Raw genomic sequence first — 26761 nt, 5'->3', positions numbered from 1 at the left:
TTTATGTTGTTGTTGTTATGTGCCGTGGCGTCAGACCTGACTCATAGCGACCCCTCCTTGGGTTTCCGAGGCAGTATCACTATGGAAGTAGATTGCCCAACCTTCCTTCCGAGGAGTGGCTGGTGGGTTTGAACTGCCAGCCTTCTGGTTAGCAGGCAAGTGCCTTAGGCACTATGATACCAGAGCTCCTCTACCATACATAGTTTTCCTAATTTAAAGAAGTTCTCAAATCCCAAAATGGTTTGATTTGACATATTTAAAGTATTAAACTTTGAAAGAAATAACTGAAGTTATTATTTTGAACTAGGAAAAAAAATCTTTTCCGAAAGAATTCATTAAACAGCTGTTCTTCCAACTACTCATATAACTACAAAGAAAATGTTCAAGCACATACTAAATACCACTTAATGATGGCAACCAACAAAATGTTCAATTAGATGTATGGCTTTTTTTGTGTGATTATTACTACCCATAAAGAAAGTCTATTTGACGGAAAAAGGTTTTACAAAACTCCACTTCCAAAATTAACATTTTTATTAAACCAAGTTAAAAAAAGGTTCACTTTAGAAAAGTCAACAGGGGTTTTAACAAAACCAAAATACACTTTTTTATACAATATATGTATATATTAGCAGCAAACTACTTCTGAGATTTTTGTTTATGTTTTTAATTATTTCTTTTAAAGAAAGCATAAATAATGTATATTAGTAAGGAATGTCAGTTGACCACTCTTTATCCTTTTTTATGTGATTTGGGCCACCTAGTACAAGATATTTTATAATTCTCATTAATGAATATTAAGAACAAACCCAGTTTTGACTAATAAACAGTTAAACAGTAGCTGGTAAAATCTGTCTTACTACTTCATAGTCACATATTATCTTGGAGAATAACAAATGAGCACCATATAAACACTGTGGGTGTGTGTGTGTAAACTCAATTTTTAAGATGTAATAGCAGCCAACTAGACCACTTATCATTTAACTATTTCTTTTTTTAATTTGGTAATATACAAAATTTTAATCAGATCAGATAAACATTTTTCAGTACTGTCCAATTTTAAAATCCTTAATAGAAACTGTATGTAATCTGACAAACTGTATGCATATATAATGTGCAGATCTTTAGCTGTGAATTTCCAAACTGAAATGAAGCCAAACCTCTCATTTAAATATATATTCAGAATATATCATCAACTGAAAATTTCTAATAAAAGTTTTCTCTCAGCTAATCAGAAATACTGGCTATTGAAAAATTATGAGGCCAAAGAGCTGTTATGCAACTTACTTCATTTTGAGTTTACAAATTAGTCAGCCAAACAAACAAGACTGAAACTACCCACCAAAGAAAGAAATTTTTCTCTTGATATTTCATTCTAATACCAAAACAAAAATATCTTTTACAATGAGCTTTCACAAAGAGTTAATATGATTAAAGAAGTGTCACTAGCCTTCAAAAATACTAAAAGTTACATAAATACATATTTTCTTAAAGTTGAATTCTTCAGCTAGAATTTGCATAAAAAAAGTTTACTTTGGATTGTTCCACTTAGCACTTCAAGTTTCCACTCTGCAACTCTGGTAACTGGCTCAGATTTGTTAGGTTTTTATCAATCACATCTTTAAAATTTGCTACCGTGTTACCTGTGTATAATAAAGTAAATGCAAGAAACTGCACCAAATTTCAAAAGCAACATAACAATGAAAAATTCAATATGAAACATAAAAAAGATAAAGTACAACAGGGATTTCCTTTTCACTATTACATTAGTGAAATATAATCCTTTTTATGCTTTTAAAGCTGGTCATAACTTTCATTTTTTAATTTATCAAGAAGATGGAAGTTTTTAAATGGCCCACCTTTATTTTTCAATTAAAAACCTAAAAGAACAGACTGAATTACTTTTATTAATATACACATCAAGTTACTGGAATGGTGACTTCATGTTGTTTTCCCCGTAAAGATGGCACTTGCAGGTACAAAGATACAGAGATGTCTACAGCCTTCAGATGTTTACTTGAAAAGATTCTTCAACAGCAGTTTGATACTGGGTTTCCTCATCTAGCTGAAGATTCTAAAAAACAGTAACATTAACATGTCAATAGGAAAAACCACACTCAACTGTTGTTATGTGCCCTGGAGTCGGACCCGACTCATAGCAACCCCTTCCTTGGGTTTCCAAGGCAGTATCACGACGGACGTAGATTGCCCCATCTTCCTTCCCAGGAGTGGCTGGTGGGTTTGAACCGCCAGCCTTCTGGTTAGCAGTCAAGTGCCTTAGGCACTATGCTACCAGAACTCCTAACTACTCAGTATTTTTTGCCCAATACATTACACATCGTCATACATATCACATATACTCAAGATAAATGTACAAAATACATTTAACCTTTAAAATGTAAGATATAAATACCTGAACTTTAATAAAAAATAACTTGTAATTATGTAATAACTGATAATCAACAGAAAAGATAAGCAGAGAATGAAATTTAAGAATTATATTGGCTTAGCAACCCCTCCTCCTTGGGTTTTCAAGGCAGTACCTCTACAGAAGTAGATTGCCCAACCTTCCTTCCAAGGAGTGGCTGGTGAGTTTGAACCGCCAGCCTTCTGGTTAGCAGTCAAGTGCCTTAGGCACTACGCTATCAGAGCTCTTAGGACACATTTAGGAAGTAGAAATTAAGCCCATATTTTGCTGTGGAGACCCATTTCTCTATCATGTAACTTTCCATACTGACCCCATTAAAGTAGCCAACTGAGGCCAGAATCCACCATCCATCCTAGCTTTTGATAATTAGATTCCCTCATTTTTAAAATGTGATGTAGTGTAAGTGGGCTTAACAAGTAACTTACACCACATGAGAAGTACATCCTCCTTCCTATGTTATATCAATTTTACTTCTCAGGTCTCACTCAACGGCACATAACAACAACATAACAACAAGTATGTACTAATTTTCCCTTCAATCTAGACAGAGTTTTATTTTATTTACCTAGTCATTTGTTTTTCCTCTATTATGTCTCTTGTATAGAAGATGGAGGGTAAAACTTTTATACCACTTCTACAAACCAAATTTTCATCTCTATAGCAAAAACAGAACTTACTTTATATCTACCCAGTATCACCGCTGGCTTCAAACTCAAGTCTAGACTCACAACACTAATTAAATTTCAGTATTTGCACAGTACATTTTCTTAATCCTGAAGAAAGTACTTACCACAAATTCTCCATAATCAAACTGATGTCTTTGATTTAGATGACTAACGAAATTTCTAGTAATCTGGCTAGGATCTCCCCAAGGAAGAGACACACAAATAGGACACGTCTATAAGAAAGAGATTGTTTTAAACAATGGAAATAATCAAACACTATCATTATAGAGGGTATTAAAACAACACAGGCTCATGTAACCTAAAACATCTACATGAAAAGCATTTCTAAGGGCCTTCCACAACTAGGTAAGTGTCCAACCAAATTACTTGAGAAAAATCACTCATCTAATGCAATACAATAAAGAGATTATCTTAGACATTATATTACTTAATCTCTAATTACACAATAGTCTCAGTAGAAATAACACATCTAGCCCTTAATAATATCAATAATATCAATTAAAATGATAAACTCAAAACCCATTTGCCATTGCACTGATTCCAACTCATAGCAGTCCTGTGATGTAGGACAGAATAGAACTGCCTCACAGGATTTCCAAGGTTATAACCTTTACAGAAGTAAAATGACATAATTTTCTCCTGCACAGAGGCTGGTAGGTTTGTACTGCTGACCTTCTAGTTCGCAGCCAGATGCTTTAACCACTGCCATCACCTAATTACAATGATAGTCACTGTTGATTGCCTACAAAGTACCTAGTATGTCATCTTATTTGGTCCACACAATAACTGTTATGTAATTATGAGCTTCATTTCATTCATAAGTAAAATGAAAGTAAATGTTAAATTGTATCCTTAAGGATTTCTTTTTAAATTTTTAAATTGTTGTAACGTTCCCTTAAGATTTTAATTGAATTAAATTATGAAAAGTGAATGGATATCAATATTGAAATGATATAAAAAGAAACTTTAATCGTTAGACTCTACCAAAAGTTTATGACACACTGAGTATTATGCTGAAATTAATAAAAATTACGTCCAATATAAAATATTAAGTGAAACCTCTGACATATGGGAGAAATGTTTCAGAAATGTCTTTGGCACTATATTTGGTTACTTAACGTAACTGACCCTCTTCTATCTCATGAGCAAAGTAGATAGGATCAATCCTATCTGTAATCCAAGAGTTTAAAGGCATCCTCCTATAGTTACTAGGGCATATGCTTTTGTAATTTTTCTAAATGTATCTACTAGGACATCTTAGAAATATCTACAATCCTTGTTTCACTTATACCATTTTCCATCTAATTTCTGCAGAAAATATTTATGTATCAAATGTGTGGATGAAAGGGAAGTATCACTTCTAGATTAGTTTCTCCCATTCTATCCAAAGTTGAAATCACTTACCTATAAAATTTATGATTCAAATGAGTTTGTAGGACCATTAACATAATTCTAGAACCCTGCATTCTACTCTGTCTCCCTCATTCACCAAAAAGATCATACTACTTTCTTATATATTCTCAAAAACTGCACCAGAAAGAATTAATGTACATAAAAGTATGATTCTTTTCCCTCCTTGCTTTATGCATTCATACACTACATCCTCCAAGGACACAATTAAAAATATCTACTGACTTTAATCTTACTTATAGTTGTTTTACTTGCTGTAGATCAACCTCACTGCATCCCACAGCCTGCACCTTACAAAGCAAGAAACTGAGAGGCTCCAGTAGAGTTAGAATCTGCCATCTCTGGGTAATAAATCCCAGGTTCACGTTCCATACTTCCTCCTCTCTAAACTATTCTTCTACATTACCCTGACAACAAGATCTTCCTTTTTATACTGTGAGTTACTGAATTCATTCTGAGTCACAGTCATTGTTGATAAACATCTACCTTATTGATAATGCTGTCCCCTCCATTTATATCAATTACCTTCCCTTGTTGCACATGTGAAGTAAAGTAAATGGAACAGCATGCTTTAATCTAAGCAGAAAACCATCTTAAACATATGTACTTACCACAGGAACTATCTGAAATAGGTGATTACTATTACAGTGATCCAGTAAACGCTGTCTGGTAAAATTTGATTCTTGACACAATGGACACTTAAAGGTGGGATGCCCAGAAGTACTATAAAACAATTTTAAATGAAACATATTTAATTTAAAATCATAACATAAAAATTATATGCACCTATTTTATGACCATTTAGTACACGTGTCCTTTTTAAAAAGGTTAAAATTATTAGACTATTAAAATATTCTCTTATCTTGAAATAACTGTGTTTACAATAAATAATCTAGAACAGAGATCTCCAAAAGTTCTCAGTTCACAGTGCTGTTAGTATCTCAGAAAAATTTTTCCATGATGGCCTCTAGGCCACACAAACTCCTAACAATTCCATTTATTAAATAACTGTCTCCAAACAACTATAAGTAGTTAGAGATTATAGATGTCACTGTGTGTTCCTCAAAAATTTAAAATATCCTGTGTTACCCAAGTTTGGAAATCCTGTAACTAAGAACTTAAAACATTTAAAAGACTTCCATCAGTGACTTATCTTTCATATATAGCCCACTCCCTATAGAAGCTAACATACAAATTAGCTAGGAAAAGTGAAAAACAAAAGCACTGACAACCAGAATGAAACACTTCAAAACAATTTCAAGCTCATGCATCACTAGCTGCTAATACCTCTGAACTGCAACAAGGAACAGTTCAATACTGACAACTCTATCAGAATCATGCATGAAAGAAACCTGACCACAGTAAAAGGAGAAAGCAAAACTCTTCTAACTTAATATAGGAACACTGAACATAGCCATTATATATTTTATTTCTAAACTGAAAACTGTCTGGTGATTTAACCAAATAAACAAAATTTGACTTTAAAATTTATTATTTGATAAAGTAATCGATGCAGAATTTTTCAAAAGCTTACCTTGTATTCTCTTGGTAAGTTTCTGTGTTATCAGATGTGGACGTTTCACTCCTACTACTTAAAAAGCATGGGGGGATAGTTAATACCACAAATAATAAAGAATATTAAAGATTCATTAATTTAAACTGCTAATAAAGACTAGTATGATTCTGTTTTAAAAAGTCTGAACTTCAAATAGTTTTGAACTTTGAAATTATGATGGCATGAATTACTTTTCAAAAGTAAATTAAGATGGCTTAACAGGCCCTTAGTATATCCTTTGAAATCAGTTTATCCACAATTACAGTTGTGTAGAAAATACAGAATTTTGCAGAAATATCTTAAATCCATAGCATGAATATTTCCTCAGTTCCCTTACATAGTTTTAAATTAAGATATTCCTCTGTATAGAATAGTAAGTTTTTGAAAGCTGGAATAGAATTAGGAATTCATGAACTTTTGATTCATAACTAGAATATAATCTAACACTGTAGATTCCAAAGTGAGTAGTTTTAAGAAAATATTTGAACTTTCATTGTTATGTATTTTTACCCCAAAATAGGAAAGAAACTAAGCTTTACTAACAATATACAGAGCTACATGATATCCTCACTCGTCCCTATGCCAGAGTCACATGCTATATGGAATATTACAGAAATTTTAGAAGAGCGAGCATTCCATCCATACAGCGATTGTCACCTATGCATTACAAAATTTCATCAATGTGGTCAACTTTATAAAGCAAAGCTTTTCAAAAGGAGAATATTTAAAACAGTGATGAGGTAGACAATGGCCCCAAAAATTGTATGCACCATACAGAAGTCTGCTGGTTATCTCAATATTAGAATAAACTGGTTACTCGTTTTTCTCCCAATCCTAAATGCTGCCAATATTATCATTATCACTACCACCACTCCCTTTTTAACAGATGAGTAAACTGAGGCACAGTTTCTTACCAAAAGTCATACAACAGTAAGTGGCAGAGATTTGAACCCAGCTCTAGTGGCATAGTGGGTAAGGCATCTGGCTGCTAACCAAAAGTCAGTGGTTCTAACTCACCAGCTGCTCCATGGGAGGAAGATGAGGCAATCCATTTCCTAAAGATTTACAGCCTTGGAAACCCAAACGGAGTCACTGTAAGTTAGAATCAACTTGATGGCAGTGGATTTGGGTTTTTATTTTGTTTTTGGTTACTCTGGCACCAAGCCTTCGTATTTAACCACTAAGTTATACTGCTTTTCAAGGATGGCAAGGTATGTATAAGAAATTCATCATGACCAGGGTGTATGATGCTATGGTGGGTAGCCAGGAAAAAGAAAGGCTTTAAAAGAGAGCCACAAGCCAGATTAGAAAGAAATTTTGTCTTATAAGCCAGTTGTTGGATGTTAGATCACGAAACTCTTGAGAATCTTGACAACTTCTTTCCAGAAAAATAAACATACACAAAATGTGGCAGTGTTAGTGAGCTTACAGAGCCCTTAGCGGGCCCATGGAATTCCAGATAAGAAAACTGCTACAGGGCCATGGAAGTCACTGACACAGTACAGGGAGACAGAAGAGGGAGAAGATGAGAACTTATACTTCTGAAATATCACTTTGGCAACAGCATATAGGACAGATTAGAAGAGGACAAAGCTACAGAGGATGACTAACAAAAAAAGATTATTACAGTAATTCAAGTGAAAATTGATGAGAGCTTAAACTAAGGAAATGACAAAAAACATAGAAAGAAAGTACAAATGAGGAATACTGATATTAGTAACCAATACTAAATATGACCAACTGGATCTCAGGGATAAGAGAGAAGAAAAAGGTATGTCGTGAGAAGAAACAGTTAACTGGTAATTTAACAAGCAGTGATTGCACAAGTCATATATACTAGGAAATATGCTAACAAGCTAGAGATACAATGGTGAACAAGACAAACACCATCCTCACACTTAAAAACTTAATCTACTGGGCACAAAAACAAATAAATAGGTAATTAGAATGTAGCAGAAGTACAATAATGAGTAAAACACAAGGAGTGAAGGAACTCAGAGGATTAAAGAATCATGAGATAGGAGTGACCAATTTAATCCAATGACACTAAGAAGTTGTCATGAATTTAACTGTGCCTCCCCCAAAATTTTTGTCAACATGGCTGGGCCATGATTCTCAGGGGTTCAGTAGTTATGTAATGAGGTTATGTGGCAGATATGTAATGATACCCCATGATACGATCTGATGTGATAAACCCATCAGGTGTAAGAGGATTAAAGGTGGGATGTAACACCTTTCATCCTGTCACAACTCTGAACAATAAATGTAAAGGGAACTTCCCTGGGGTGTGGCCTGCAAGACCTTTTCTCTTACAAGACATAAAAGGAAAGGGGGGGGGGTGCAGCAGAGAGATTGGGACTCTCATACACTGCTGGTAGGACTATCAAATGGTACAACTACTGTGGAAATCAGTATGGCGATTCCTTAAAAAAACTGGAATTAGAAATACCATCTAACTCAACCATTCCATTACTAGGTATATATTCTAAACAAGTGAGAACCAGGTCAAGAACAGATATATGCACACTCATGTCCATCACAGCACTATTTACAATAGCTAAAAGATGGAAACAAGCTAGGTGTCCATAAACTGAAGAATGGATAACAAAACTATGGTACATACACTCAATGGAATACTATGCAACCCTAAAGAATAATGCAGAATCAGCAAAACACCGCATAACGTGGATGAACTTGGAGGACATTATCCTGAGTGAAATAAGTCAATCACAGAAGGACAAACACTGCATTAGTCCGCTATTGTAAAAAGTCAAGGAAAAGTTTATATATGGATGGAAATTTTCTTTGTTGGTTACCAGGGGTGGGAGGGTAGGGTAGGGAACACTGTTAGATAGGTATAGACAAGTATTGATTTCAGTGAAGAAAAGGGCAATGTACCAAATGTGAGTGATCAACATGGTAGCACCAAGGAAGACAATACAGAGAGGTACATGGGAGGTTCAGACAACAAAGATGAACCCTTTTGCACATACAGTACTGCACTGTCAGTGAAGGCAAACATGGATACACGAGTGGATAAATGGGTGGACACGCTGAACAAAGGTATATATATACAGGGGAAGTGCGCCCAAGACCATGTACAGGGTTGGCAGACAGTGTTTCTATAAGTGTATCGGTATGTTCTGTAAGATTTCCCAGGTATATAGTAGAGCTGACAAGGACAAGGTTGTAGTCACTTCTTGGCCACAGCCAGCTACCCAGAGGAAGCGAGTGGCTGGACCTGTAGGCTCGGGACCATAGTCGCAGGGGACATCAAGCTCAATTGGCGTAACATACCACACAAAAACATTGTTCCACATTCTACTTTGGCGAATAGCAACTGGGATCTTAAAAGCTTGCAAGCGGCTATCTAGATTCAACGATGGGTCTCTCCTCGTCCAGAGCAAAGAAGAATGAAGAAAACCAAAGATTCATGGAAACAATTAGTCCAAGGGACTGGTAACTCAGCCTATATGACTATGAGACCAGAAAAACGAAAAGGTGCCTGGCTACCACTATCAACCATTCGGAGGACGAGCTATGTAGGAGATCCTGGATAGAGTGGGAGAACAATGTGGAACAAAACTCAAAATCATTTGGAAAAAAAAAAAGCGGGACCAGGTCTGCTGCTCTGACAGAGCCTGGTAGAACTCCTGAAACTATGGCCCCTAGCTGCCCTTCAGGTCTGGAATTGAACCCACACCTGTGGCTTCCAGTCAAACAAAAGACAGGCATATGAGGTGAACATTTACAGTAGAGGTAGATACAATGCTTGGAGGGACAATCATGGGAGAATAGAAGGAGCGCATGAAGGGATGGACACAGGAAAGAGTAACTATGGGGAGGAAGTGGGTGGGGACATGGTAAACTATCGTCAATGTCATGAGACAAAGTGTATGTGAACTGCTGCTGTATGGAAAGTGCATTTGCTCTGTAAACTTTCATCCAACTCACAATTTAAAAAAAAAGGGGGAAGGGGCTTACCCCCACCAGGAAAAAGCCAGGATCAGTATGTGTCCTTTGGACCCAGGGTATCTGTTCTGGGATCTTCCTAGAACCAATAGACAGAGAAAGGCCTTCCCCGAACCAGTGCTCTAAATTCTGACTTCTAGATTCCAAAACTGTGAGGCAGTAAGTTTCTGTTTTTTAAACACATCTACTTGTGGTATTTCTGTTACAACATCACTAGATAACTAAGAGAGAATTCAAATAAAATAAGAATCTAAAGAAGGGGAGGGGAGGGAACACTATTAAAAAAAAAGGAAAAACATAAATAATTTTGTAGACTGGGCAATTAGAAAATTTTCTAAAAGACCTTAACTGGAACAGTTTCAACTGAAGGGTAGGAAAGAAATCTGACTGTAGGTATAAATGCAGAGTGCTTGGCAAAACCCAAACCCAGTGCCAATGAGTCGATTCCAACTCATAGTGACCCTACAGGACAGCAGAACTGTCCCATAGGGTTTACAAGGCAGAAAATCTTTATGGAAGCAGATTGTCTCATCTTTCTCTCAGAGAGCAGCTGGTGGGTTCAAACCACTGACCTTCCATTTAGCAGCCAAGAGCTTTAACCACTGCATCACCAGGGCTCCTTGTAGAGTGCTTAAGGATGGTTAGATTACTGAAAATTAGTAACATATGTTGTGAAATGAAACACTACTAAAATAAAGTCTTAAGAGACTGTTTAACACAGTCTCCTGAGAGCCATTCTACAATAGCAGCACTAACAGTACTGCGTTTCTTTATACAGTCTTATGTGTGTTTGCTATTGAGTTTTTCAAAACTAAATAATGCACTGTTTAGGAATACATACATGGGTAGTAAATCTAAAAAGAAAAGCAATGGAATGAATAAACCAAAATAGAGGATAGTGGTTACCTCTGGGAGTGTAGGATGGGATTAGGGCTTCAAACAGAAAAGGGCTCACAGGAGATGCTGAGCTACAGGAATAATGTTCTTATTTCTTGATCTATAGGTTACTAAATTACTGAATATGTTTTATCACGGTTTTTATAACTACACTTGTGCATTTTGGCCATTTTTCTGTGTAAAACACATTTCATTAAAAAAATTAAATATATAAATCAAGTAAAACAAAACTTACTGAAAAAAAACAACCAGAAACCAAAATAGAACTAAGAATCTAACAGTCATACTTACATGAAATTTTATTATAATAGAAAAATTCAACCTAATAATTTCATACAACTGTCTATCCCTTAAATAGCAAAGAAACAAAGATTCTATTGTGTAAATATATTACTAACAGTGTTTTTCTCCAATTTTCAAATAACTCACTCACTCACTGCTGTCAAGTCGGATCCAACTCATAGAAACTCCTTGGGTTTCCTAGGCAGCATCACTACGGAAGTAGATTGCCCAAGCTTCCATTCAAGGAGTGGCTGGTGGGTTTGAACTGCCAACCTTCTGGTTACAGTCAAACGCCTTAGGCACTACACCACCAGAGCTCCCTTTCAAGTAACAGTAGTTGCAAAATCAGTAAGAGAAAATAATATTCAACTTCCAGGTCTACATGGTTTTATTCAAAGAATGTAGATCTGTAGAATGATTTTAAACAATATGAGCTTAAATATATCATGAAGCTGGTATCCCAGATGCATTTTTACGAGTACCAATTAAACTTTGAAGACAAATTGTATAGTCTGATACTTGGCAATTTACTTAACAACACATACACACGCACACACAAAACAAAAAAATCACTTATTGTAGGTTCCCTAAAACAATTTCCAGTCCATTATAAAAATTTTATTTTTTGTAATAAGCATTGCTTACCTGTTCCCTACTGAATCTTGAGAGATCTGAAAGTTTGGAATGATAGAAGAAACACCATATTCATCCTGATACTTCTTACAAGATTTGTAATGATGTCTCATGCGATAGAATTTAATCTGTAAATTATTGATTAAAAGGTAATGTGATTTTTAATTTGGAATTCACAAGATTTGAGATATTGTCAACAAAAGAAAAAAAAATTAATTCCATTTAAACAAGCTTTTTTTTAAAGTAAATGATTTTATACTTAAGTACAAGGTGAAAATAAGTAATATATTTCCATCTGTCAGCAGCAGAGGCATTGAAGAATGGTCCATCTGTCCAGACTCATCACAAACAAATATAACAAAAATTTTACGCTTGAGCTTTAAACAGCTAACAGTAATAATAGGCCAATAAATATATACTAAGAGATTGCCTCGTATCGTACTACTACTCATTTCTTTATTCTTTACTAAAATCTGGCATAGTTAGAAAGAGCTTAAAAAATTAAGTTCCCAGGTAAAAACTTGACACATTTTTCAGTTTCTCACTGAGGAGTACAGCCAGAATCTTTCAAGTATGTTTTCCAGCTCCACTCCATTGCCCCGTCAGTGAAACACTTCCCTCAAAGAGATGGAGAAGCAGATCTTACTTGGGTGAATGCATGAAATAGCAACTAGTTTTGCTCAGTGACTCTATTATAGCTGTTAGAAAAAAAATGCCTGCAATAAATCCACAGACACAGGGATATATCCAAAGCCTAACCATCCTTCACCATTTTTTACTCCTTCTCCAAATGATGGAACTATAAAATCCAGATTGAAGAATGCCAGTTATTTGCCAGCATCTTATTTTCCCACCTGTTCCTCAAAAAACTAAGTGTTCTACCAAATATTTTGTAATTTCTTAAATAAATATACAAATAAAACAGGCAGTTAAAAAAAGTTCCTTAACCACACAAATCTATCTGGCCAAATAATTAACCTTTCTATGTGCAAAGCTGAACCCTGATGTTATTGTTAGAAAAACTACTTAAGGGTTGAGTTTGTATCAGAATGCTGTTAATGAGTTAAATGCTAGCTTGCTCATTTAATTCATGTAACTTTTGAGCAATTACTTTGAGAAAAATACCATGCTAAAAATTATGGTGTATTCAAAGAGTATTGGTTTCTGTTCTCAATTAATTTGTAATCTAGTGAGGTCTACAGTCACAACTTTTTGGACTTTTCTGCCCAATTCCCAACTTAAATAAATTTTTTCTCTTCAAAATAGCAGCTACTTCACCTATATTTGTAAGTAGGAATTCCAGAGTACAAACTTGACTTTCTAAGAAGAGATATATCATATTTACTTTACCTGTTTTGCACAGCATCTGCAGCTACCAGAAAACTTCCTCATGATATTTTCAAGGTCTAGTGCCCGTTCAGGACATGCTCTCTCTCTTCTAGTAACATTTCCACGACAGAGAGGACAATGTGTTCCACTTTCTCTCATTGCAGTCAGGAAACATTTTCTACAGAAACTAAACCAGACATTTGTGACACATTAACTAGAGAAAAAACTACTCTTTCATTTCTGTGATTAATATCAAACAGGTAGGAAGGGGAAAGGATGGAGAGAGAGCAGCCCACCATCTCCTCGGTTAGCTCAACAAGAAGTGGCACGTTCTAAGGAGAATCAGAGATGGGGACCTCCTTAGACATCAAGATTAAAAGAGTTTATCACACTGGGCTAAGTGGGATGTGCAGGTCTGCAGATTCTGTCATCTCCAATGGCCCAACACAATTCTTGGTGTCCCTAGGAGGAAGCAGGCGAGCTTCCTGCCAGGTGCATCCCCATGTACACAACCCAGTGATCTGTAAGGGGCCACCATGACTGAGGAACACGGACAGAGTGAATAGACCAGTGTCCCCAAAAGTCTGGCCCCTTGAATATCTTACTAGGTAAGGGACCCAAGGCATGTTGTACAGGGAGTCCTGAGTGAGCAAAAAGCTAGATGAACAACTGTCCTTCACTATGAAAGTGAAATGTGAACTAATAAATGGCAAAATTAACCTTAAAAGTAAAAACTGGTATATCAGATCATATTCAGTTCTATCATACAAATGTTACTAATTTTCCTTGTTGTATTAATTAAAAAACATACAGAAGAACTGGTATATTAAAATGCCAGTCTAAAAATAAAAATTATGCCATTAAAAAAAGTGATAACGGATATTCATGCTGAATAAGTTAGGCTATTCATATGACATATCTCATAATTTTTTAAACTGCATGTACTTCTCAAAGTATAATATTGATAATTGGATTAGAGATATAAAAGAAATTATAAACAGTATATGAAAAAGAGCAGCTCTGGTGGTACAGTGGTTAAAGCATTCAGCTGATAAACAAAAAGGTGGCAGTTCAAACCCACCAGCCACTCCGCAGGAGGAAGATGAGGCAGTCAACTTCCGTAAAGCCTGGGAAACCCTATGGGACAGTTCTAATCGGTCCTATAGGGTCACTATGAGTTGGAATCAACTTGAGGGCAATTGAGTTTTTGTTTGGTTTTTATGTGAAAAATAAATATTAATATAACATTATCAGAAGAAACGTAAGCACAGGAAATACTAGATCTTATTCTGGCTCTGCCATTTAGTAGTTGTATGATTTTATGCAACACATTTAACCAGAATGAATCTCCACTTCTTCCCCTTATAAAAATCAGAAAATGGCCCACAGCAGCTTTTGTCTCAAACTGATGTACTTCAAGACGCTATTCCACAAAATATGAATAGGTCTTCTACAAAACAGTACACAAACTGGTTTGGGAAATTACAGTGTAAACAACAAAGTTAAATGGGTTTTTCTATAGCTTCTAGTACTTACTATGCTAAGGAAAGCTTAATGTTGTCTAGGAGATTAAGATAAATCACAAATATTTATATCTGGAATCCAGAGCAAGTATACATTTAATCTAATCCTCTATAAATGCAGATATATTGGATAGTCCTCACCTGTACTAACAAAAATTAAGACATAATAAGTATAATACGGATCACAGAATTTGGATTTCTGAACAAGTCAATTTTCCACTCTAAAATCAGTTTCCTTACCCATAAAATAACAAATGCACACTTCATAGCATTGTTCAGAGGATTAAAATAGATAATGCATGTAAATGCTTATCACAGTATTTGTCACAGTCAGGTAGTAAGTTCTCAATAAAAAGTAGCTATTATTACTAATGTGACATTACAAGTGATTACCAATTAATATCATAAACTAAAACATTTAAAATATTTACCATAACTAATTTAAAAAAATGGAAAGTAAATAAAATCAAGTTGCTACTTCTTTTCATTTATCAAATTAGAAAAAGGTTAAAATAAAAATAATCTGTGTTAAAGAAGATATAAGAAAATGAGTGCTCTATCCTTCTGGAAAGAAATTTGTCAATATTCATCAAAATTCCAGGAGCTCTGGTGGCAGAGTGGCTGTGGCATTTGGCTGCTAATTAAGAGGTGGTAGTTTGAACCCACCAGTCACTCCATGGGAGAAAGATGAGGTAGTCTGCTTCCATGAAGATTTACAACTTTGGAAACCCTATGAACAGTTTTCCTCTGTCCTGTATGGTGTCTATGAATTGGAATGGACTTGATGGCAGTGGGTTTAGTTTTTTTTTGGTATCAAAATGCTTAAATAGGAGGTATTCCAAAAGTCTTTGTGTAGTTTTGGGAGTTTTAATAACCCCAGAAGTATAACTTGAGTAACTTGAAATACGTCTTCAATAAACTGAAATATAAACTTACAAAAACCATCATTTGAAAGGCTATTTCTACTTCTTTTACATTTAGCTTTGTAAATTGAATAATGGAAGTTTTCATTTAAATTCTTTGTTTCAGCCAATGTCTGAATTCTTCAGACTGTAAAAGTAAAAAAAAGAAGGGGGAAATTAAAGATCAAAGAGAAAGGGTAACTGAACAACAATCTAGAATATGATGTAGTCTGCACTAAGGAAGGGGTAGAAGGAGGGTGCAAGTGTATGGTATGGCTTTTCTAGCCATGTTGTTGTTATGTGTTGTTGAGTCGGACCCAACTCATAGCGACCCCTCCTTGGGTTTCCGAGGCAGTATCACTACGGAAGTAGATTGTCCCATCTTCCTTCTGAGGAGTGGCTGGTGGGTTTGAACTGCCAGCCTTCTGGTTAGCAGTCAAGTGCCTTAAGCATTATGCTACCAGAGCTCCCAATAATCTAGCCATAGTCTTTGTAAACCCCCTGGTGGAATTTGCCATGAGCAACTGAGTAGCTCCTGATTTATCCACCTGGTATATTTCTGTCGGGAGCAGCATGAAGTAATTTTCTGGGAAGTTCTCTCTCTCAGGTGTGTAGAACTCTGATGTTAGGATTGGTTGGTTTGGGGCACTCTGCCAGCCTCAAAAGCAGCCCTCCTAGAAGCCAGCTGAGAAAGACATGCTGAGAGAAATGTGCTGCTCAGAAACAGGACAGAGACACGCACTGCTCAGAGAAAGATGTACTACTGAGAGAGACGGTTGGCTGAGAGAGACTGAGCGCATTCCTGAACTTGAATTGTAGCCTGTTGCTTCTCTAATAATCCCCATAATCTGTGAGTTCAGTGTAGCCACTGCAGCAAATTATCGAACCCAGCAGAGAGGTGGTAGGTGCTGCAGGAGGAACAGTTGGTGTCAAGGTTATTAAGAGGGCTGGAGGGTGGTGGCATGTCTGGCCTTATAAGAACAGGCATTAGGCTGCTGATGGTGATTCTGTCCTCCTCTTGAACAGTCAGAGGAGGTCAGAAGATGCCGCCTCCCTGCCCCTTTCACAGAAGGATAAGATGATCTGTTTTAGAAATTCAGTTCTCATACTGTCACTAAAGTGGAGGCTTCTTCCTACGTTGAAATATAAAATTAATGGAATTTTTTGATAATTAGTTGCAGTAGAACGAGAAAGGCAGGGCATTTCTAACTTAGAACACTTGAGTAAAAGGTGACAGCATCAACCAAGAAATACTTGAAATTTGGTTTGACAAAGGTTTGACAATTCCAAGTTCAAAGTACCTAGAAAAATATCAATACATGATATATAGATGGAAATATGACTCTAGAAATTAGGGGAGGAAACAAGGAGAGAAGAGCACCAAAGAAACAATCTAGAAATACAAATGTTTAAAATTGTATTTGCAGGAGGAAGGTCAGGGAAAGAACAACCAGGATGAAATATTGTTATAGAAGCCAAGTCTAGTAAGCTACCAAAGAGAGAGATATTTAAAGAGATGAGACTAAAAACTATTACCAAACCATCAGGCTAAACTTTCCTCTTTGAATAAAGAACTGAAACTATCTGTTAACGAAGTCCATACTATTGTTGTTGTTGTTATGTGCCGTCAAGCCAAACCTGACTCATAGTGACCCCTCCTTGGGTTTCCGAGGCAGTATCACTACGGAAGTAGGATTGCCCAACCTTCCTTCCAAGGAGTGGCTGGTGGGTTTGAACCGCCAGCCGTCTGGTTAGCAGGCAAGTGTCTTAGCCACTATGCTACCAGAGCTCCCGAAGTCCATACTAGGGAAGGAAAAAATAAAGAGGGGAGGGTGAGAATCAAGCATAAAAATAATGAAGGCAATTGAGTGAGAGAAATGAAGTAGAATAGTTAACCATTAGTGGGTATTAGTATGTGGCTAATTTAATAATTATAAATACAGAATATTAAAAGATTTTTAACTACGATGCACCAACAGAAGTTTTATTTAGGTTGTTGTTGTTATGTGCCGTCGAGTCGAACCCGACTCATAGCGACCCCACCTTGGGTTGCCGAGGCAGTATCATTATGGAAGTAGATTGCCCAACCTTCCTTCCGAGGAGTGGCTCATGGGTTTGAACTGTCAGCCTTCTGGTTAGCAGTCAAATGCCTTAGGCGAAGGGGTAAAATTTCAAAGTTCATTTATAAACAATTAAAATTACTTGTAAAACCACCATGCACTCACCAGTATGACAAAAGAGTTGGAAAATTGTTAAGTGTTGAGGAAGATGTGAAACAACCTAAATTTGTATTAGGAGTAGAAACAGATACAACCATTTGGAAAACTGATTAGTAGTTATTTTCTTAAGTCAACATACGAACATACTATAGTCCAGTAATTCCATCCCTAGGTATATACGCAACAGAACTGCATATATACTCTACAGCTTTCCCAGAAAATTCATAGCCACACACTATTTATTGTTGTTGTTATTGTTATGTGCCGTCGAGTAGGCCCCGACTCATAGCGACCCCTCCTTGGGTTTCCGAGGCAGTATCACTACGGAAGTAGGATTGCCCAATAGTCAAAAACTGAAAAGTACACAAATATCCATCAACAGAAGAATGAACAAACTGTTATATATTCAGATGATGAAAACTATAATACACTCTAATGAGAATGAAAAATGAAAAAGCACAGCTACATTAACAATACGGATGGACACAATGTTCAGCTAAAGAAGCCAGACATAAAAAGGTACATAATGTATGATTATGTATTTTTTTAAAATACAAAAATCTGGTAAAACTAAGTGATGTGTTAAAAGTCAGGTTAGTGGTATCCTGGGTGGGGAGGGAAGGAATGTAATGCTTGGAGAAGGGAGCATTACTTTTCCAGAGTGCCGGTAACGTTCTGTGGCTTGATATGGATGCCAAGTCTGCTCAGTTTGGGAAAATACACTGAGGTGGACATTTATGATGTGGACCTATTCTATATGTATGATATCTTTAAATTTTTTTTAAAAAAAATTAAGAGTAAAAACAATGATAGTTAAAATTGATATAAAAAATAGATTACTTTGTAACTTATCTTAAAGTAAGAATGAATGCTAAAATTAAAGAGGAGGGGAAGAAATAACTAAAAACAAAAAAAAAAGGGAGGGGAGATTTCACCTCACCTGAGTCATAATCCAGGTACTCTAATACTCAACCAATAGAAGAAAGAAAGAAAAAATGGTTTGTGAGAGGAATTTTCAGAACTTAAAAAAAAAAAAAAAAAAAAAAAGTCTGCAAAATAAGATGACTGACACCTGTACAAAGAATTAAAAAATAAAAAACCCAAGCCCAGATATTTCACTGGAAATTTTCAGAACAAAAATATTTTTAAACTCTAATAGCTTCCAGAGTCAGAGTATGCTCTAAGTGATACTGAGAATCAGATTAGCATCAAACTCATTAGCAATAACAGATGACAAATTAATAGAAGATGTGTGGAAAGTTCTGAAGGAAAATGATTCGCAAACCAGAATTTCATCCTTTGTATACTGAATCATTTGCTTTATATGATTTAGGCATTTCTGATAAAACTATATATATGACACTGAAAAACTTTGCTAACAAATATTGGTAACAATGTGGGGAAACTGGAACCCTGAGCCACTGCTGGTAGGAAAGCGAAACGGTACAGCCATCGTGGAAAAAGTGTGGCCATCTCTCAAAAAACTAAAAATAGAACTACCATGTGACCCAGCAATTCCTCTTCTATGCATATACCCCCAAAACTTGAAAGTACAGACTCAGATACTGGTACATCAATGTAACTGTAGCCCTTTTCACTACAGCCAAAAAAGATGGAAACAACCTAAATGCCCATCAATGGATGAATGGATAAGCAACATGTGGTACATATAACAATGGAATGCTACTCAGCCAGTAAGAGAAATGAAGTCTACATACGTGCTACAATACGAATGCAGCTTGAAGACATTATGCTGAGTGAAATAAGGCAATCACAAAAGGACAAATATTGTATGGCCTCACTTAAAAAAATGAAAAGAACAGGCAAATGTTTATTAGTGGTTACAAGGGGCAGAAAGGGAGCCTTATTGCTTCTATAATGAGTTTCAATTAACAGTGATGGAAAAATTGCATTGATTAAGAGTACAGTTACATAGCCAATTAATGCAACTACTATCAATAAATTGCATACCTGTAAAAAGCTGAATTGGCAAAAGTTGTGTGATAGTTAAAACAACAAAAACCAATAGTTGCTGAGGCTGCTCATATATAACCAAACACCTCATGGGATTTGGTTCCTTTATCTGGATGTTTAGGGTCACAATCATGGGACATCCCAGTTAACTGGCCTAACATTTTTAATGCTGCCGTTCTACCTCCACCTCCTAGCTTGCTGCATAGTGCATGAGGTCTTAAAAAGCCTGCAAACAGCCACCCAAGGCACAAGTGGTCTCTACTCACTTAAAGCAATAGAAGGAGAATCAAAAGTAAGAGGAAATGAAATGTGTGGCTAACTTCTTCCATGCACAACTGCCCCTTTGCCATGAGATAAAAAGAATTAGATGGTATCCGGCTACCATTAACATTTTGATCAAAGATTCTATGGAAGAATCTAGATCAAAATCTTGATTAAAAAATCTTATTATGCAGAACAGAATTTCAAATTCTCATGAAATCCAGGTTTTTTTCTAGCCATGGAAAAACTACTGCCCAAAGATAATCTTTATACCTAAACCAAAAGTCTTCTTTTGCCATTGAGTTGGCTCTGACTCTTAGCAGCCCTATATACAACAGAATGAAACACTGCCCAGTCATGTGCCATCCTCACAGTCAAGTGCTATGCTTGAACCCATGTTGCAACCACTGTGTTAGTCCATTTCACTGAGGGTCTTCCCTCTTTTGCTTACCTTCTACTTTACCAAGCATTATGTCTTGCTCCAAAGACTGGTCTCCTGAAGTCTTCTTAAAACTAAACAATACCTCAACTAGTGAAGAATGTCTGCCTTGAACATTATGCTCTTTTAAAGAAGTATCTATAGGGAATCAAACTGACAATAGTAACTCAAAAGATTAGATAAGAAATTTAGAAGGCAGTGTATTAATGATAGAGAAGTCAGAAAAGGAGATGAGAATGGCTGTACAACTCAAAAAATGTAATCAATGTCACTAAATTGTACGTGCAGAAATTGTCAAGTTGGTGTATGTTCTGTTGTGTATAGCCTCAACAACAAAAACAAAATTTAAAAAATACACTTAGACCACCCTGGTGATCTTGTCACAGAGCACTAACAAAACCACAACAAATCCAAATAAAATACTTGTAAAATCCTAACACATTTTAAAAGGCAAATAATTAAGTTTTTAATAAACACATTAGCCTAAAATTTTTTAAAAAGTAATGAATGAGTAACTGAAGCTGGTAGATTATGAAGATAAATGTAAAATACACAAAGGAAAGGAAAATCATGCAACAGCTATTCTAAGACAGCCTCAATAAATGAACCAAGAATATCGTGTGAGCACTGTGTACAGCAGTATATAATTATGTGGCTTGTCATGTTCAGCTGTGTTTAATATACTACACTTCAGCTGCCATTTGCTGATGGTTTAAACATCAACGTGTAGGGGGAAAATCACATATTAATCAATCTGTTCTGATATAATCTTTTGTAGGGAAACAGACTGTGTCATCATTCAGCCTTTAACCTTGTTTGTTCCTTTTGATATGGAGTTTACATTTTAATACAGTCTAAACTCATCACGTTTTTTCCCAAAATTATGGTTCCTGATTTTGTAGTTGTAAATCATCCCTGACTACAGTCTTCAATATGGATTATACCTCAATATAAAGAAAACCAAAAATTCTCACAACTGGACCAATAAGCACATCACAATAAATGGAAAAAAGGTTGTCAGGGATTTCATTTTCTTGAATCCACCATCAACACCCATGACAGCAGCCATCAAGGAATCAAACATCATATTGCATTGCGCAAATCTGCTGCAAAAGACCTCTTTGAAGTTTGGAGCAAAGATGTCATTTTGAAGACTAAGGTGTGCCTGACCCAAGCCATTTTCAATTGCCTCATATGCACGTGAAGCTAGACAATGAATAAGGGAAACCAAAGAAGAGCTGATGCATTTGAGTTGTGGTGTTGGCGAATACTGAAAACACCATGGATTGTCAGAAGAACGAACAAATCTGTTCTGGAAGAAATGCAGCCAGACACTCCTTAGAAGTGAGAATGGCCAGACTTCATCTCACCTACTTTGGTCATGTCTGAAGAGACCAATCTCTGGAGCAAGACATAATGCTTGGTAAAGTAGAAGGTCAGCAAAAAAGGGAAGACCCTCAACAAAATGGACTAACACAGTGGTTGCAACAATGGGTTCAAGCATAGCACTTGACTGTGAGGATAGCAAAGGACTAGGCAGTGTTTCATTCTGTTGTATATAGAGCTGCTAAGAGTCAGAGCCAACTCAATGGCACCTAATAACATATCATCCAATTTCAAGATCAGAGATATTCCTCTGCATTTCCTTCCGAAAATGTTAAGTTTTCCTCGTCACATTTAAGTCTTTCATTCATGTGAAACATTAGTACATATAAGTATAATGTAGATATTCCGTACATAAAGCCATTGCTCAAATACTATCTAATTGAATAAACCATTTTGTCCTGCTGTTTTGTAACATCACACCTATCAAAGATCAATAGGAACCGTTTCCAGCCTCTCTAATATATAATGATCACTACTTATACTGAATTAATTCCACATCATTTTAATTACTACAGTTTCATGTCATGATATCCAATTGATATCAGTTGATTATATCTCTGTGTCTTACTTTTTCAAAACTACCTTAGTTACCCAGAGTCATGAACTCTTCATTAGAAATTCTGGACCAATTTACAAGTTCTACCAAAATTTGCTGGGATTTTATTATAATTGCATTAGTAGTTTTAGAATTGTCTGGAAAAGTGGTATCTTTATTTTACTGAATTTTTCTATCCATAAATATGTCATGTCTCTCTACTTACTCATGTTTCTTTCATGCTTTTCCAAAAAGCTTTTAATTTTCTCTATAAAAACCTTTTTTATTTTTATTAGGTTTATATCCAGGTACTTTATAGTTGTTTGTTGCCATTATGAGTGGGATTTTTCTTCAATTAAATTTTTTATCAGATGTGTATAAAGAAATGTCAATATAAAGAAATGTTATTTTTACCTATCATATACCTAAAAGAGCTCTGGTGGCGCAGTGCCTAAGGCATTTAACTGCTCACCAGAAGGTTGGCAGTTCAAACCCACCAGCGGCTCTGCAGAAGGAAGACAGGGCAATCTACTTGCATAAAGATTTACCATCTCAGAAACCCAATGGGGGTCGCTATGAGTCAGCATCAACTCAATGACAATGAGTTTGGTTTGGTTTTTATCTTATACCTAAAGAGCTCTGGTGGCATAGTGCCTAAGGCATTTATTTTACTGCTAACCAGAGGCTGGCGGTTCAAAACTTCCTCTGAAGGAAGACTGGGCAATATACTTTCATAGTGATACCACCTTGGAAACCCAAGGAGGGGTTGCTATGAGTCCGATCTGACTCGACAGCAGTGAGTTTAGCTTGGTTTGGTTTGGTTTACCGAGCTCTGGTGGCACAATGACTAAGGTATCTGACTGCTAACCAGAAGGTTTGTGGTTCCAACCCACTAGCTGCTCCACAGAAGCAAAATGGGACAATCTATTTCCATAAAGATTTACTGCCTTAGAAATCTAATGAGGGTCACTGAGTCACAATAGAACTGACGGCAGTGGGTTTGGTTTTTGGTATCTTATATCTAAAAGAAGCTCTGGCAGCACAGTGGTAAAGGCGTTTGGCTGCTAAACAAAAGTTTCGTGGTTCAAATCCACCAGCCATTCCACGAGAGAAAGATGAAGCAGTCTGTTTCCATAAAGAGTAAAGCCTTGGACACCCTGTAGGGCAGTTCTACTTTGTTCTATAAGGTTGCTGAGTCAGAACTGACTCACTGGCAATAGTAAGTTCAGTTTTTGGTTTAAGTAAGACTAACATGCAAAGATAAGCCAGAGTATTCTATTGTGTGAAAAAAGTCAAGTCATGCAATGTATATTGCATGATCCCATTTATACTTTTTAAAGAATGTGTATGCTTATAAATGAAATCAGAATAAGAGGGTTAGAAGATGACAGATACATCAACCTCTTAATAAGGGTTACACTTCTGGCAATGATAATGGGTGACTTATCCTTTTTCTACAATTTGAATTTTTTATTACATTTAATATGCCACTGCCTTTATAATTTCAAATAATACATTTTAAAATTAATAAAATAATGTAACCATTTTTAAATACCTCATATACATATCCTGATATATATAAGCCAGGAAAGAAATTTGAGCCCCTATTCATAACATATGTATGAAATATCTACAAATAAATTTTTAAAAATGTAATTGTTTTCAGAGAAGAATGTAAAAAACTTATTAAATGAGGAAAAGAACTCAGCTTACTTACCTATTTCCTAATTCATAATAAACAATTCACTGCAAACTTTAATACTTTTCAAAATTTCCGGTACAGTGTACATTACTCTTGAATCTATCCAAGTACAGTATGTTACCCAAATTCTATTTATAAGGTATAGTTTTGGTTACCTAGTGCTGCTCTGACAGGAATATACCACAAATGGGTGGTTTGAGCAAATAGGAGTTTATTTTACATTTAAAGGCTTTAAAGCCCAAGTTCAAAGTGCCAGGCTCTAGGGGCTGGGTGAAAGCCCCTCAACCTTGGGCTTTAGCTCTGCCACCTACTCCTGGCCCACTGAAGTTGGAAGCTTTTCTTCATTCAGACAGCTGCTGGCTGCTGAGCCTAACAAACCCATGGTCAACATGTGAAAAGGCACAGTCTCAATATTACCAAACAACACAGCAGGCCACTGATTCAAGGCCGTGGAAAGTCCCAAGATTGGCATAGCATGGCAGGCTGTTGAATGACATGGCTATGTGCAGGTGCAGGGTTCAAGCGTGCCATAAGCTAGAGACCTTCCACAAAGCTGCTTCTTATATATGGGAAGCAGACCACATCCCTAAAGCAGCTACTCAGTGGCTTGTGGAAGACCACACCATGGAGATGAGGAGATGACTACTAGTCTCATCATGGGGAATAACTACCACCAGCTGACCAGCCACTCAACCAGACCCAGCCACACTGACACACGATCTTAACTACCACAGATATGTATGACTTTTAATTTCAAAACAAATTTCAAACCTTTTGATTTTAAAAGCCAGCACCCCCATCAAAAAAGTATTACATGTAAGTATGCATGCAAATGTCTTAAGTCAGGCACAATAGTATAATGGAAGACTGTGGAATAGGATTTAAAAAAAAAAGTCCCATATCAAATCTTAGCAAACCAAATGCAATTCACTTACTTTACAGAAGTGTGTTGCATTTGCATTAGCAGTAAAGTATTTTACTTGGAAAACTACTGTTCATTAGACTTCATTCCTTTATTGATGAACCTGTTTTTTGCTCCCTGCCCCCCACTGCCCAGCATATTAAGTATACAAAAATATTTAGTCAAATGCTGAATGAATTTTTACTAAAAAGCAGAAACAAGGCCAGGAATTTCTATTTTGCATACTTGCACACATATTGGCAAAGACTATAAAAATAAATCAAAGGATTAAAGGCATAAAAATAGAAAAGCAAGAAATAAAAAGCAAATTAGAAAACTATTTTATTAGGAAATCTTAAATTAATCCAAAAATTTATCACATGTGATAAATTAGCTGAACAAATTTTACAATACCATAAACTCTCAAACAGCAATTGTATTACTGTAGACTAGTGATAATGTCAAACACACAATGAAAAACATTCATATAAGAAACTAGAAAAAGGAATCAGGTTTAAAATCAACTTAGGACTTTATTCAAAATATATAAAGAATCAAAGATTTCTACTTTAAAAAACATAATAAAGTAGAAACTAATTAGTAAAACTAATTAAAGTCCCTAAAGATGATTGCTTTACAGGATGACTGGTTTACAGAATTTTAACTAAATAGATACTAACACCCTTAAGGAAGACTAAAGGCTGGCAAGAATATATCTAAAGGCAAAAATATTAATTCTATACCACTACAGTTTAAAATATTATATCCATGTATTTTAATGCATATTCATTTAAGCACTTGTTACAAAACATACACTGGGGATATAACAGGGAACAAAACTCACAAATACCCCTACTCTGATGGGATTATGGCCTTATGGTACACAGGCACATGTGCAGATTTGCCTGTTTACACTATATTCCTCCTAAGTGATTAACAAGCCAAAGTATACTGCGGGAAAACAGTAAAATTAACTTATGAAATTGAGGGATGCCAAAAGAACAAAATTATTTTAAGAATCAAATACATTAAAAAAATACTTAAAACAATGAAAAAGGAATTCAATTTAAGATATACTGAGGGCCACTGAATATAAGAATGGCAAATCAACCAAGAATTCACATGTCATACATCTCTGTATTCCACTAGTCAAAAAAATTTGAAAAATTTTAAAAAGAATTCAACTTTTAGAAAAAATTTGAGTAGCATTATAATGTTTGCTAGAGAACTATGGGAAATCAAATTACATTGAGTTTGAATGTACAAGATGTAAGAATTTACAGAAAAAAGCAACCAAATAGGAAAATAATGTAAACTTAAAATAATAGATTATAATAAAAAAGCCATAAAAATTATCAGAAATGTATGCAGAGTACACTCTGAGGACTAAAATTAAAAATTATTATTTAAAAAAATTTAATATTGAAAGAAGCACACAGCTTTGCTAGCAACTGAAGTTAAGTATTAAAGTGACCTCTAAGTGAAGATTGGGCAATATACTTCCATAGTGATACTGCCTCAGAAACCCAAGGAGGGGTCGCTATGAGTCGGATCTGACTTGAAGGTTGTGAATTTGGTTTTTCTGGCTAACCAAAAAAATAAAACCCATTGCCACCGAGTAGATTCCAACTCAAAGCAACCATACAGGACAGAGAAGAACTGTCCCTTAGGGTTTCCTAGGTGGTAAGTCTTTAAGGAAGCATGCTGCCTTATCTTTCTCCCATGGA

General features: G+C 35.8%; 1 protein-coding gene across 1 annotated transcript in view; it reads right to left on the bottom strand.

Annotated features, from left to right (window-relative positions):
* Window positions 1-2005: 2005 nt before the first annotated feature.
* The window catches only part of RNF138 (ring finger protein 138), a 35472-nt gene continuing 10716 nt past the window's right edge, over window positions 2006-26761 (bottom strand). The window contains exons 2-7 of the mRNA XM_007953456.2: window positions 13214-13379; window positions 11876-11991; window positions 6059-6115; window positions 5136-5247; window positions 3219-3326; window positions 2006-2074 (exon numbers count right to left, since the gene is read on the bottom strand). Of these exons, the coding sequence (XP_007951647.1) occupies window positions 2006-2074; window positions 3219-3326; window positions 5136-5247; window positions 6059-6115; window positions 11876-11991; window positions 13214-13379 (628 nt within the window). The remainder of the gene's footprint in view (window positions 2075-3218; window positions 3327-5135; window positions 5248-6058; window positions 6116-11875; window positions 11992-13213; window positions 13380-26761) is intronic.

The sequence above is a fragment of the Orycteropus afer genome, unplaced genomic scaffold, assembly GCF_000298275.1.
Source record: "Orycteropus afer afer isolate SDZICR_OR568_19922 unplaced genomic scaffold, OryAfe1.0 scaffold00394, whole genome shotgun sequence".
Lineage (NCBI taxonomy): Eukaryota > Metazoa > Chordata > Mammalia > Tubulidentata > Orycteropodidae > Orycteropus > Orycteropus afer.
Note: the sequence above shows the minus strand (reverse complement) of the source record. Positions and strands in the feature narration are given on the sequence as shown.